Source organism: Drosophila persimilis, unplaced genomic scaffold (genome assembly GCF_003286085.1).
Source record: "Drosophila persimilis strain 14011-0111.01,24,50 unplaced genomic scaffold, DperRS2 tig00000000-arrow-pilon, whole genome shotgun sequence".
Taxonomy (NCBI): Eukaryota; Metazoa; Arthropoda; class Insecta; order Diptera; family Drosophilidae; genus Drosophila; species Drosophila persimilis.
Window position 1 is genome coordinate 15,707,019 of NW_020825288.1, and position 12,882 is coordinate 15,719,900.

The following is a 12,882-nucleotide window of genomic DNA, read 5'->3' on the forward strand; positions in this document are numbered from 1 at the left end:
AGACTCAGGCTCAGACTCGGGGAGGTGGCAAGGCACGATTGCATATGGTTTGTTAGCCAAGTCTGTCTTCTCCGGGCTCTCGCTCTCCCAGCCCCTCCCCCTCCCTGCCACACATTCGCACTGTCTCACTGCCTCAGTCTTTCTTTGTCTCAGTGCGTAATTTCAACATTGGCAATTAAAATTTTGTATGAGTTGCTTGCAATCAGTGCCCAAACTTGCCACGCACAAACAAATGCACGTGCACACACAGACACACAGACACACAGGAGCATTCACACATAGGGATGCATGTGGCGACAATCTCAGCTGGTGTCTGCATAATTTAAAGCATACATTTAGGCTGCCGCTGCTCAGCATCTCCGGCCTGGCTGTGTGATAAATGCCAACCAGTCAGCACACACACTGACACTGTGGCACACAGACGCACACAGAGATGACACCATCTCGTTGCTGCTGACAATTTCCAACAATTTGCCGAGTCTGGGACTAGGGCTGGAGCTGGAGTTGGAGTACAGGATCGAGGCTGTGTCCGTGTTTGTTGCAATGATTGCCGTCTTTGGCGCTCTGGCTTGATTATGGTCCTACGTCCACACACACACACACAGACACACACAGTCACTCACACTTTAAATTTCGTGTATGTAAACTACGAACAAATGTTTAGAGAAAACTTGTTACTTGTTATTTTGCATATTTGACAAACACTTCACATGCCCAGAGTTAAAGAAGCTTGCAGTTGGCTTAAGTCGCTTTGGCTCCCCACAAACGTGAACCGGGATTCTTCGCCAAGAATCCCAGCCAGTTGCCAAAGTATTTCAAATTCGAATTATGACCGTACATACTCGTAATTCATTCCAGACGAACATTTGGAGCACTTGGAACTTTGCCCAGAAGGATCAGCGTTAAGCTGACATGCATTTAATTGTGAGTGTAACCAGGAGTTTTTATTTATCTGGAGTGTGAGTGTATAAACATAAATAAAGCATGAACGGAACTAATACTAGACGAGCTATCGAGATTTAAGTGGTTCGAGTGTATGCTCTGTGCTGGGATTGTAATCCGTCAGTTACATGGCATAGGCTCTACGCATCATCAGATCAAAGTACAGGTCGTTGTCGATTGAGGCACTGATGGTGGCGTAATAGTTGATAAACTCCTCACGGGTTATCTAGATAATAAATTTCATATTAGAGGCCACGAACCATCAATGGCGAAGCAGTTCGGACTCACCTTCCCATCCAGATTGCCACGACCGCCCTCAAAGTTGTGCAAGAAGTCCGTGAGTATCTCATCCTCGCTCATCTCGCCGCTCTGGTACTTTGGGTGCTCCTTCACCGAGTAGACGTTCTTCAGGTCGGCAACGGTGATGACGCCGTCATCGTCGCGGTCCATCTTGTCAAAGGCCTGGTCGATAATGCCCACGCGGCACTGTGGCATGGGCGGCTGCAGAGAAGGACTCTCAAAGTCAAAGTCCGAACAATTATTTGCGAATTTGGCCAACTTACGCGCAGTTTGATCAGAAACTCAGTCATGTTAATGGAGCCGCTGCCATCTTCATCAAACCTGAAAGTTGGATATGGAAATAATTAAATTTGCAAGCAGATTAATCGGCCATTAGGCTCTCACGTGCTAAACATCTCCCTGATCTCCTCATCCGTCACATCCAGGCCCGTGTCGCGTATGCCCGAAGTGAACTCCTCCTCGTTGAGCGCCTTGCTGCCATCGTCGTCCATGGCCCGAAAGGCTCTGCAATGAATAATATAAAATTAAACTGTTACTCTTGCATAATTCATCGCACTCGGCGGCACACTTTCGTCTCGTGACTGAAGCTGAAGCTGAACCTGAAGCCATTCCAAATGTCATTCAAAGTCAATCAGCGACCCACCTGCCTATTCCCAGGATGCCTGTTGCGCCACGGCTGAAGCAGAGCAGACGCAGCTTGGTAATGGGATCCTTGTCGGCACCATCTGTCAGTTCCCGGAGAGACTTGTTCATCAGGTTCGCCTCGAGCGTGTAGAGGTCGCCGTTGGGGTACTGCAAGTTACGTTTTTCAACATCAAGTTAATTACATATCTGCCTAAAGTGTTTTAATAACAGTTTGACAAGTTTCATGAACCACTCTCTCAAAGGTCCCGTTAAATAGACCAAGGGTTCATTTAAATTTAATGATAACCAAGACGACATATCAACATAAGTAGTTGTCATTGAATTGATTTTATTAACCTCTTCAAACAAAGTAAAAGAAAGGAAGCTTTTGATTATTCTGATTCTATTCAGCTGTTTGTACATCAGGAGATAGAGAGATAATTATTGTCTTGTTCCTAACAATTCAGAACTATTATATAGCTAACTATTTCCAGTATTGCTATAAGTATAAATGTTTAATGTTTATTGTTTAGAGCCAGGAAGAAATTTCCAATTAATTACAATATTTACAAACATATCTCCCCAAGAAATTACACAAAAATGTACCATACGTGTTTCGCAAAAAATACTATACGGAATATACGTAAAAGTCTAATTGTTTGGAATGCAGGTTTTTTTTTAAACGCCAGATAATCTGGCCTTCTTAAGCAATGAATCAACACTTCAAAATGAGTTTACGCTTAATAAATATACATATATCTTATTACAACCACAAAGATATTTCCAGAGATACAAAACTGACTAACTGAAATTTCCATTTATGGAACATGTAATTAAACCGAATGTGTAATGAAAAACAATTCCAGCGCAAAGATCAGTGGAGGGGCCGCGGTCGTCAGCACTCGGTATCGAGTGACTAACTCGATACGCCTCAGCTGATCTCTCCCAAGATGCTCTCTCATGTTGCGTCACAAGAGAGCTTTAAGCGGATGCTTTCAATTAGGTTGATTTCAGCGCAAGTCGAGGGAAAATTTGTGCGAAAGGTTTTCATTTTGGCGAAAGCACTTTTCGCAATTTGTTTAATTGGAGACCAAGGTGAAGGTCGTCGGCAAGAGTTTAGCCACACAAATAACCCGAAACAGCAAACCCGAAAAAAGTTAGCGAAGACCAAGACCAACTTACTTCCATGGTGGCTTTTTCAAAGGCCCTTTTCACTGGCTATACACAAAATTTGTGTGTTTCCCCGCCTTTTCAGCACTGGCACTGGCTTCGATGTTTTTATTTTCGCTCCACTGAATGGATAACTGCAAGATACTTGTTACTTTAGCGGCTTTGAAATGCAAACTGAAAGCGAAAAGTAAAGCGGCGGCGACGGCGGCAATGAATAAACAGCGGAGTGCGCCCAGAAAGAGACAGCAAGAGCTAAGGAGAGAGAGATGCAGACACACGTTCGTAAGAGAGAGAGAGAGAGCGCGTTGGAATGAATGGAAATGAAATATGAGCTTGTGGGCGGATGGGGGGCGGGAGGCAGGGGCCCAAACTAGTTACTAAAAAGCATTTACGGTCATATAGAGCAGACAGTGCGCCCCACACAGACAGTGCGCCCCACACAGACGCGCCACCTGACTCATCCATCTGATAGCTCTGTGTCTCTATGTACTTCTCCCCGCCTCTCTCTCACCCTGCCTCACCTGTTTGGCTTTCTAAACATTTTATTTCAATTAAAGTGTGGGACGTTTCGGGGGCCAATTTCGTGCCTGTCGCCGGCGAATGTTTGCCAGCGACAAACATGAGCCATCAAAATAGATACAAAGATAAAAAAAAGTGGGGAACGCGAGCGCGTTCTGCAAAATTGATCAACAAAAATGAAAGCGACTAAAAGTATGCGGTCTGTGGTGTTCGCCAGGGCTGACAAAAAAACACTAAATGCAAAGTCAAATATAACTGAAGGGAAAATAATCGTCTTCCTTTTTTGTTGATTGTAAAATGGGAATGCGCGTAGATACATGATACATGTATCAAAATGAGTGCATCAAAGACGAAAATCGATCTATGTTAGGACTGCATAAACTCATGTTTTTGAGGAAATACATATGAACATATGGAAAGTACAAGTAAATTAGTTAATTAATTTTAAAATTTTCATTTAATTTTTTCATAATTATCTTCTTTTTCCTTATCTAGTACCTATCTCTTGATCAAGTTTTCACTGTAGTGTTGTTGCAGCTCAACTCAAGCCCAGAATTAAGTATTGATTATTTGTTCCATTTTATTTTGTGTTGCTGTTGCTGCTGTCTTGTGGCACTTGTTGTGGGGCCCTGCGGTGCCCGTATCTATTTACTTGCAGCAAGGACATGTAATTTGCGAAATTGCCTTGACTTTGGCTGCAATCGGAGCTTGTTTTGTTGGACAGGACAGGGCAGGACAGGCCGTGTCCAATGTGTCGAATATAATATGCATACGCCCTGAGTGCATTGCCATGTCGGTTGACCACTAACGAAAATAACGTGGACACACACGCCACACGGTAGGGGCAGGGGCAGGGGCAGGGTAAGCACCATTTTTTTATCTTTGCCTCAAGTGACCCAGATGTGCGACAACACTATTATTAGTACGATTATTCGTTCACGAATCACAGCTGGCAGGCATTCTGCGACCATTAGGGCGTATGCGTAATATGCATTGAAAAACACTCAGTTGAACCACTGCACCTACATAAATAAAGCTCTGCCCTTTGCTCCACTAATGATTTATTCATACAATATTGACCTTGAGGCTACGCCGCAAGCCATCCGTGCGCATGGTCCTCAGCAACATCGCGGCAACCGAATTGAAAGTGAACTAAATAGAGGCCTCGGCACTCGCCCTCTGCACTGTGTCTCATGCCAAGGGCTGCGGCGTTGCCGAAAAATAAAAAGGAACAAAATGGAACTAGGCAACAGCTGTACCCAGGGGCGTGCCACAACAACACATTGAGCCCAGTCAATGCCGCAGATGGTGACTCACGTCCCTATAATTAGCGCGAATAAATTAAAAGTTCCTTCCGGGAACCCCACTGTTGCGAAGTCCTCACTTTTCTTTAGTGAAACTACGCGAGGGAAAAAGGGCGTTGAACTCTGGATTCAATTGGATTTGAATTAGATTCATACAATCAGCGGCTGTTCTGATCATGAGAAGAAAAGTGTTTGCTTCTTTATCATTTTGCGACTTTGAAATTGCAGTTACATAAGTCGTATTGCTACTCAAAAAAATAATTTGCGGACCATTTTGAAGTAAAAGCGAATGAATGAATTTTTACCTGCTGGAGTTCAGGTCAGTTTAGTCGTTCACCTTGATCCACAGTCGGACCATGGCTGGCCATTGGCACTGACACTGCCACAGCCACTACCTTCGCTGGCGGCTTTTCCAGGGACTTACAGAAAAAGCAGCGATTGACTGACCAGAGACACAGAGACTGACGGAGTCCACCTACGACGCATTTGCCCGGATGACTGAATGCCTGGCAGAGTGTGAGTGTTAGGACGGAGTCGGGGTCGGGGTCGGTATCCTGGAGGAGTGTGTGCATTGATGTTGTCAACGCATCAACTGAGCCCGAACTCAATCAGTGAATCACTTCACAATTCGCTGATCAAAAGGAAAACAATCATACGCATTTGAAGTGTCAGAAATTGCCAAAAAAGAGGGAAAGAAAGAGCAGACGGAGAAACCGTAACAGAAAAACATCCACGAGGAAAAGAAGAACGGGAATCGGGAATGAAAATGGAAATGGGACCAAGAGCGAAGGACCCTTTCGTCCTTTGCCATGTTGACACACTCAAAACTTGACTGTGCGAGTTGTCGTCTGGCATGTATTTTCTTTTTAATCAATTTATATGCAAATAAGTGAAATGCTTAACTGAATTTGAGCTGTCTGTCGGGGTCTGTGTCTGTGTCTGTGCAGTCGCCGTCCCCCTCTCGACTGGTGTCTTTTTGCCAGTTGCTGTTGCTTGATTGAAAATGTTAAACGCATTGATTAACGAAAAACGCAAAGGAGAATCCAACTGGCGTAGATTTAATTGAACTTGTTTTTATGGAATTCCTTTTTGGCTTGTCCACTGATTGCAGCAACCGCACCACAGCACTGACATCCATTGACACGGCTCACTGGCTGCCATCACTGGCTCATCTCTGCTCCGCTTCCTCTGGCTCTGCCAAGTTTCAAATATTTGCTTTTGCCTGGCCAACACTTGAGCTTGAGCAGCCGCTTGTCAACCACATTTAACTAATATGCCTTTCAACCCAAAGAAACCGCTTGCCTCTTTGCATTTCATCAGAGGGAGAGAGAGGGAAAGAGTGGGGGTGAGGGTGCGAGTGCGAGTGGAAAACCCACCTAATCCCATCGAGCACCTTCATCACACCGGCGCCAGTTTTGACAGTCTCTAGAGAGGTCCTTTGTCCGTGCCGGCGCCTGTGTGTAAATTGATAAAATCAACTTGATAACTTCATTTCATTAAGTAAACATTAATCACATTAACTTTTGTGCCTCGTGCTTGGGGTTGGGGTTTGGGTTGGCTCCGTATCTGGGTCCGGGTCTGAGTCTGGGGATTCTCATGAGCAACCAAAATTAACCCTAAACGTCTTGCCTCGCCTTTAGATCTGTATAATTTTAATAAGAAAATCTGCTCGTCTGCCTCGCACGCACTCAACCTTTCGACCACAAAAGGCAAAAGTCTGCCGGGAGTGTGTCAACACAAGGCCAATACTCGTACATGTCCCATTCCTGTTCGGCTCTGTTCTGCCCTTTTCTGTCTGTTCCGTCCCGTCCTTTGCTGGGTGTGAACCCTTGAGGTCAAGGCGCACGAAACTTATTACTTAATTTAAGTTCGGTCTGGCCGGGTTCCCGACAGAGTCGCCCACCAAAGAATTTATCATATTGCCAAATTTAATAAAATGTGAAATATATTTTAATGCATACATTTTTGTTGCTCGAATGTTTCTGGCTTCGTCCTAATTTTCGAAACGAGCATCTGCATATTTCAATTTCCAGCAGATTTACATAAATTTCATGAGCCGCAGTGAGTTGAGTTATTCATGAAAAGGGTTTGGTTTTGTGATGCCTTTACTGGAAGGGTAGCATGGGATGGTCGTCCAGGTAGTGGATCTCTACAAGGTATACAGATCTTTATACTTGACTCCGAAGATAGATGTACCCAACTTTTTTTCTCACTTGCTTGAATTTCTAGTGGAGCTCATATTTTAAAGGGCATTCAATCTTCAGGTTTGTCGTGCATAGTGTGTAGGGTCCTGCATGGACTCTGTCCCCCCGAACTGTCAATTCGTGTGGACGAGGACTTGGTTTGGGGTCCGATTCTAGTTCTGAGTTTTGATTAGTTCGAGGTGAGCTGGAAATTATTAAAACTGGCATGGCTGATCCAATGGCAGATGGACACGTGCTGCTCGGTGGCTTGGCCAACAGACCAGGCAATGATTCACACGAATCGTGAAACTTTTTTCATTTGCTGTTTGACTGTCCGGGCTGGTAATTAAATGGGGAAATATTGTATGCAAAGAGTTCGATTCCGTTTTTCGTTGTGTGGTAGTTGTGCAAGTAAATGTGTGCTTCCCACACCTGATTTTGTTCGTGAGGGCTTGTGGGGGCTGGTGGTTCCGCATCCTGGCTCACTGCGCTGTCAAACTTTTCAAATTAAGCCAAGATTTGGCCTTTCCTGCTCACTCACGGCTTCTGTGGGGCGACGCCGTCTATTTCCTAGTTTACTTAGTAACTAAATCACGTTTCTTATTTAAGCTTAAGAGCTCATTAACGCCAGGTTTGAGCATTATCATAAAATGAGTCGGGAAACTCGAATCGGAGTCGCGTTCTTGGTATGGCTCGGGCTCTGGGTCGGGTTGCGGTTGAGGTTGAGTCCTCGGCAAAGTTGTTGCCTGTCCCGGTCCCGGTACAAGCTGTGCGGACTAATACCCCCCTCACAAACAACCACACACATGCAGCCGTCATCAATCGCCATTGAAATTCAATCCGCAGATCCTAACGAGCGTCGACGACGACGACGACGGCGACGCAGAAGTCGACGACACTCACACGCTGGGCTTGATGGGCGCTGCGCTCGCTCTTTTGGCACTGGCAATCAACACACATCAAACGCACTCTCACTCACACCCACACCCACGTACATGTACGTTCGTACTAACAAACACACACAAACAGCACTCACACGTGCACAGGGCAAATTCCTCACACGTTGCCATAAAAATGTAAAAGGGAAATAATATAAAAATAGAAAGTTTTCGCACTTCACGTGTCAAATCCTTTTTAATGAGTTTTTTGAAGCATCAAAAAGTTTGCCATTTCTTGCACACATTTACAAAGTACCCCCGTGTCCCCTTATTCCACAGATTTTCACCATCCTGCATTATCCTTCACCTTTCACTCTGGCTTTCTCTTTGGGACGTTGTGGCACGAACTTTTTTGATTTTCTTCTCATTGTTTGATCTGCTGGAAGGCAGATCCGGAACCTGAAATGTCGGTTCTTGGATCTCATATTTTATTGAAATCAATTAAACGTACTTACCCGTAGATCCACGAATCATCTCCGTATACTCTTGCAAACTGACTGAAATCCAAACAAATCGTTGCGGCAGAAGGCCCATATTCAATGCACTGCACTCCCAGCAGTCCATTTCATCTGACTCTCCCATTCCCGAGGCCACCTACCACCTACCTGCCCCCTTCATAAATGATGTGGCACAATTAAAGGCAGCGGCATCGCTTCCGTCGTCTGGCACAGAGTGTTAACCATATTGTTGGCCAGGTCCGGGCCACGTCCAGCCCACGTTCGCCACGTTCGTCATGGCATCAGAATGCGTGCGTGCCGCGCTTGCAGTGACCAGACGGGTCCGGGCAGGGCAGGGCAGGGCAGGCCAGTCTGCCTGGTGGTCTGGTGGCCTGGCATCCTGCCATCCTGCCGAACATCCTGCAGACTCCGTGTCCATGCAGCTCGTCACGCAACAACGTTTGAAGTCAATTTAAAATGAGCATTCGAGCGTGCAGTCATGAGATGCGCTCCGTGTGCATCCCCCAGCCCAGTGGACCACTACCACTCCACCAGGCCACCAGTCGCCATTCCTCATCATTGCATGGAAGAGTTATCGTTATTGTTGTGATGACTGGGCAGATGATTTGCCACTTGGTTAGCCCGCCCAGCTCCATGCAGACTGATAATTTAATCTGCTCTACCCCCAGTCCCGTAGCAGTGCCCGTTCAAGTTATATTTATTTAATTGATCTGCGACCGAGCTGTTCAGTTGGCAAAACTTTGGGTCTCCAGAGGAGCTTCATCAATGTCCTGGCCATGATTAGTGTGCGTGCCTTTTGCAAGAGCCCAAATTGGAATCTAATTACTGGCCACACAAATGAAATTTCTCTCGTCCTCTCTCCAGTTCAACTTTCCTATGGTTGCCTTGGTTTCGACTCCACTGTCTGTCAATGCAATGGCATCTGCATCAGCATCGGAGTAGAGTCAGCAGCAGCACCAGCAGCAGCAGCATCAGCATGACCGCTGGCCAAATTAGCCCAAAAACAGCAGCATCCATGCGAGGTAGCCTCCTCCTTCCAGGATCTGCTCCTGCACCGCCTCTTGCTCCTCTTCGGACGGGTGCTATGTGCCAGAATATGACAGAGATCCAAAGCCAACTTCTGTCCACAACTGTTCCTGCGACTACAGTCCGCCAGTTGTAGCCGCGTCAAGCACGCACCGAAAGTTGCAACATTTTTCATTGCACAACACACACAAATTAATTGAATTTTAAGTAACTTTCGCTTCGGCCTCTGCGAGCTGCTGTAAAATATATAGAATAAAAGCGACGAAAACTAAAATGAAACGAACAACACATAAAAATACACAACAAAAATATTCACTGCAAGCACAATTGAAACGAATTTTTGATACTTTTTCATCATAAAGAAATAGGAATATCCTTCTAAGAGAATCCGAAATAGGAATCATTTAATTACTCGAATTCTTCATTATTTATACATGCCATTGAACGCATTTTCTTTTCAATTCAAATCAAATATTTGATTATCTGGATGGAAAATACATATCCATTGAAAAAAAATTGCATTTATTTCAGTAAAGTTTATCGAAAAATTAAAAATTATATTATATACTTCCACGAATTCCATAAACATAAACTAAATATTCTCTCGTCAAATTTATTACCTAAACGTACTCTAAGTTTATGTTTAGTACAACGCGATTTTACTATGCGAAGGTGCTACAGGAACTTCCATTTTCGGGAACATATGTATGTCTAGTAATGCAGAATCATAATTGGCCCGGGAAGGGTATAATAATAGTAGCCTTCTTGTGACCACATAAAGTTTTTGGCCGTGGCTGGTGGGAATCGAGGAAGCAGCAGCCAGATGAGTACGAAAAGAGGAGCGGCTTTAGCAGCATCATGTACCGGCTAGCTGCGCTGGGACATCATTAGTCCTTTAATTGCCATAAATAACCACAGCCACATGCATCGCACCCGCAGCTCTGCCATGGACCTCTCTGCTCCATCCGGACCACTCATCCTGCTCCGCTGCTCCACCCACTCCGAGCCGCGCCAGAGTCAAAGCCAGAGCCAACGAATAGAGCTCCACATAAAAGTTGTCAACGTTATTTTTGCAACTCTCTCTCGCACAGACACACGCATAGCGACAATTCCCACGTGCATAATACGACAAGTGTGTCGGTGAGTGTGTGTGTATGTTTGCGCATAGTTTACTGTTTTTGGAGCATCATGTTGAGCATATTGTCAAAGGGAACGCAATGCAGCAGGGCCGGGACAGGGCCCAGGACAGGCACAGGACCAGGCACAGGAGAGAGGACACAGAGTCGGGCACTTTAACTATTGCCAATGCCCCACTTCCACTCCCTCAGCCAAGCAGCCAGGCAGCCGATGTCCCAGGCCAATTTCTATTGTCAGCTGCGTGCTGCTTTCCCAAATAACCAACCACTCCTCCATTCCCATTCCCATTTACAGCCCTTGGCTCTCATCCACATCCATCTGCCATGCACTTGTGCATTGCATGGCATTTTGAAAATCAGTCAACAAATGCCACCGCACGGGTCCCGACTCCACTGCATTTTGTGTGAGGCACAATTGCGTGTGGTAGGAGTAATTTTTCTGCTGCCAGGGCCTGGTGACTTATGTGGTATGCCGGTGGCGGTAGCGGGGTCGAGCTCGGGCTCAGGCTGGGGCTCGTGCTGCATGCCTCTCCACTTGACAATTAGTTGGTTGGTCAAAAAGTTTCAAATGCAGTTGCAGTTGCAGTTGCTGTTGCTGTTGCAGTTTGCTTTAGCTTTTGCTTCTGCAGCTGGACAAGTTGAGAAATGTTTTTGCAGCCTTTTTGCGATGGGATGGCAGCTCGGCTGCCGGCTGAGGCAGGCCAGGGAGCCAGCCCTTTAATGGGGCTGCATAAACGATGTTTTTCATCCATTGGCCAGCTCTTCTTAATAAGCTTTTCGAGTAAACAGCTCCAATTGGATAACTCACAGATTCGAGCCAATTAATCCAAATTTGTGCCCCCTGCCAATCATTGGCAATGTCATTGAGCCGCACCGAGGAGCACGAAAATCATTCATTAAAATGGGAATTTAAATCAGTCTTAATTAATGCAAATACAATTCCTGGCCAAGCTGACAATTTAGACAGTTTGCGAACTTTAGGTGTGAATCGAATTTGCATAGGCAAAAATTGCAACATAAAATCCGAGTTATTTTGAGTCGGAAATCTAATTGGGCGCAGCTTTAAATGCCTGCTGGCTGACAGTGCGTATGCGTAATATTATTAACTTGATGACTGAAGGCGCACGGACAGTCAGACAGCACCAGTCCGGGTTGAGGTTGAGGTCCATGTACTGAAATCGAATTGCATTGTTAATGGCCTTTACGGTCATCCCTTATCCGCATGAGGGCGAATAGTCAGACAGACATTCGGCCGTGAGTGTGGTGGGTGTGCTCTTGCTTGAATATTGGATCAAGCCAACACAAAGCGAAAGTCCGGCCGGAATTTGCTTAGCGCCGAGTCCCGGCAACTTAATTAACTTCTGCGATGCCTGCAGCAGTCCCAGCCGCAGTCCCAGCTTCAGGCTGAAGCAGAGAGGCAGCCGCCATTCGTGGGGAAGTGGGTAAAATTCAAAGAAAACATTGTCAGGGTGAAGAGCAGTCTTGACAGAATTGTAATTTGTGCAAACAAAGGCGGAAAATTATTAACAATAACAATAGAAATAGAAATTGCACTTGCAATAAGCCACGCTTTCATTTCAGCTGCAATTCAAATTGCGAATGGAGTGGAGCCCGAGTGGGATCTGCTATGGTTGGTGGACCGGGATCCAAGATGGGGACATGGAGGGACTCTGCTCCGGCGAATTGTAAAACTCTGTTTAGATCTGGCAGTGCAATGCATTCGAGCGCAAAACGTTTACGCTCAGACGCATCCAGTGAGTGACTTTGTAGCCGCTTGGTTGACTGACAGCCAGACTCTCGGGGATTACAGCTAGACAATGGGCCAAAAGAAGCGGCCAGAGGCAGCAGGACCGCTGCAACCCTCAAGCTGGGGCATAAATGCAAATAAATACGGATACACAAGTATTGTTGGCAGTCGCTGCATGGATTTGCAAACGTCAGAGGAGATTGCTATTAGACCAGATTTGGGGGATTTCGGATTTTTCCATCCGTTCAAAAAGAAATGCTTCCACACCCTCAGCTGCTCAGCTGCTCTGTTGCTGGGGTTAGCCCAAGCTCAAAGAAATATGAGTCCAGGAGAGCTCTGACTGCGGCTTCAAAAGACCGAACAGGACGCAGGAGCTGGCAGCTCCATCCTCAGTACGAGTAAGAATGTGTGCCTCCCCTTGTGGCAATGTCATTGTAAGGTACTGCTTCACTGAATGCTAATTACACGCGCATTGGCCTTGTTAATTATCAATTCAGTTTAGCAGACATCGCCTTCGCCATCGCCATCGTCGCCA

The 12,882-nt window shown here is 45.8% G+C and overlaps 1 protein-coding gene across 1 annotated transcript; it reads right to left on the reverse strand.

Moving 5' to 3' along the window:
- Positions 1-922: 922 nt before the first annotated feature.
- Positions 923-3,185, reverse strand: LOC6587259 (calcyphosin-like protein). The gene is made up of 6 exons (XM_026988992.1): positions 3,049-3,185; positions 1,886-2,034; positions 1,627-1,746; positions 1,506-1,563; positions 1,231-1,443; positions 923-1,168 (listed from the first exon to the last, which is right to left on the reverse strand). Exons 1-6 carry the CDS (start codon positions 3,052-3,054, stop codon positions 1,067-1,069), a joined length of 648 nt encoding a protein of 215 aa, XP_026844793.1. The 5' UTR covers positions 3,055-3,185; the 3' UTR covers positions 923-1,066.
- Between the last annotated feature and the right edge of the window lie 9,697 nt (positions 3,186-12,882).

What these genes read in the sequence shown, in the direction of transcription:
- LOC6587259 (XM_026988992.1), bottom strand. An exon ending in GGCATCCTGGGAATAGGCAG is followed by an intron (nt 1,747 to 1,885) that starts GTGGGTCGCTGA and finishes TATTCATTGCAG; the next exon opens with AGCCTTTCGGGCCATGGACG. An exon ending in AGTTTCTGATCAAACTGCGC is followed by an intron (nt 1,444 to 1,505) that starts GTAAGTTGGCCA and finishes CCTTCTCTGCAG; the next exon opens with CCGCCCATGCCACAGTGCCG.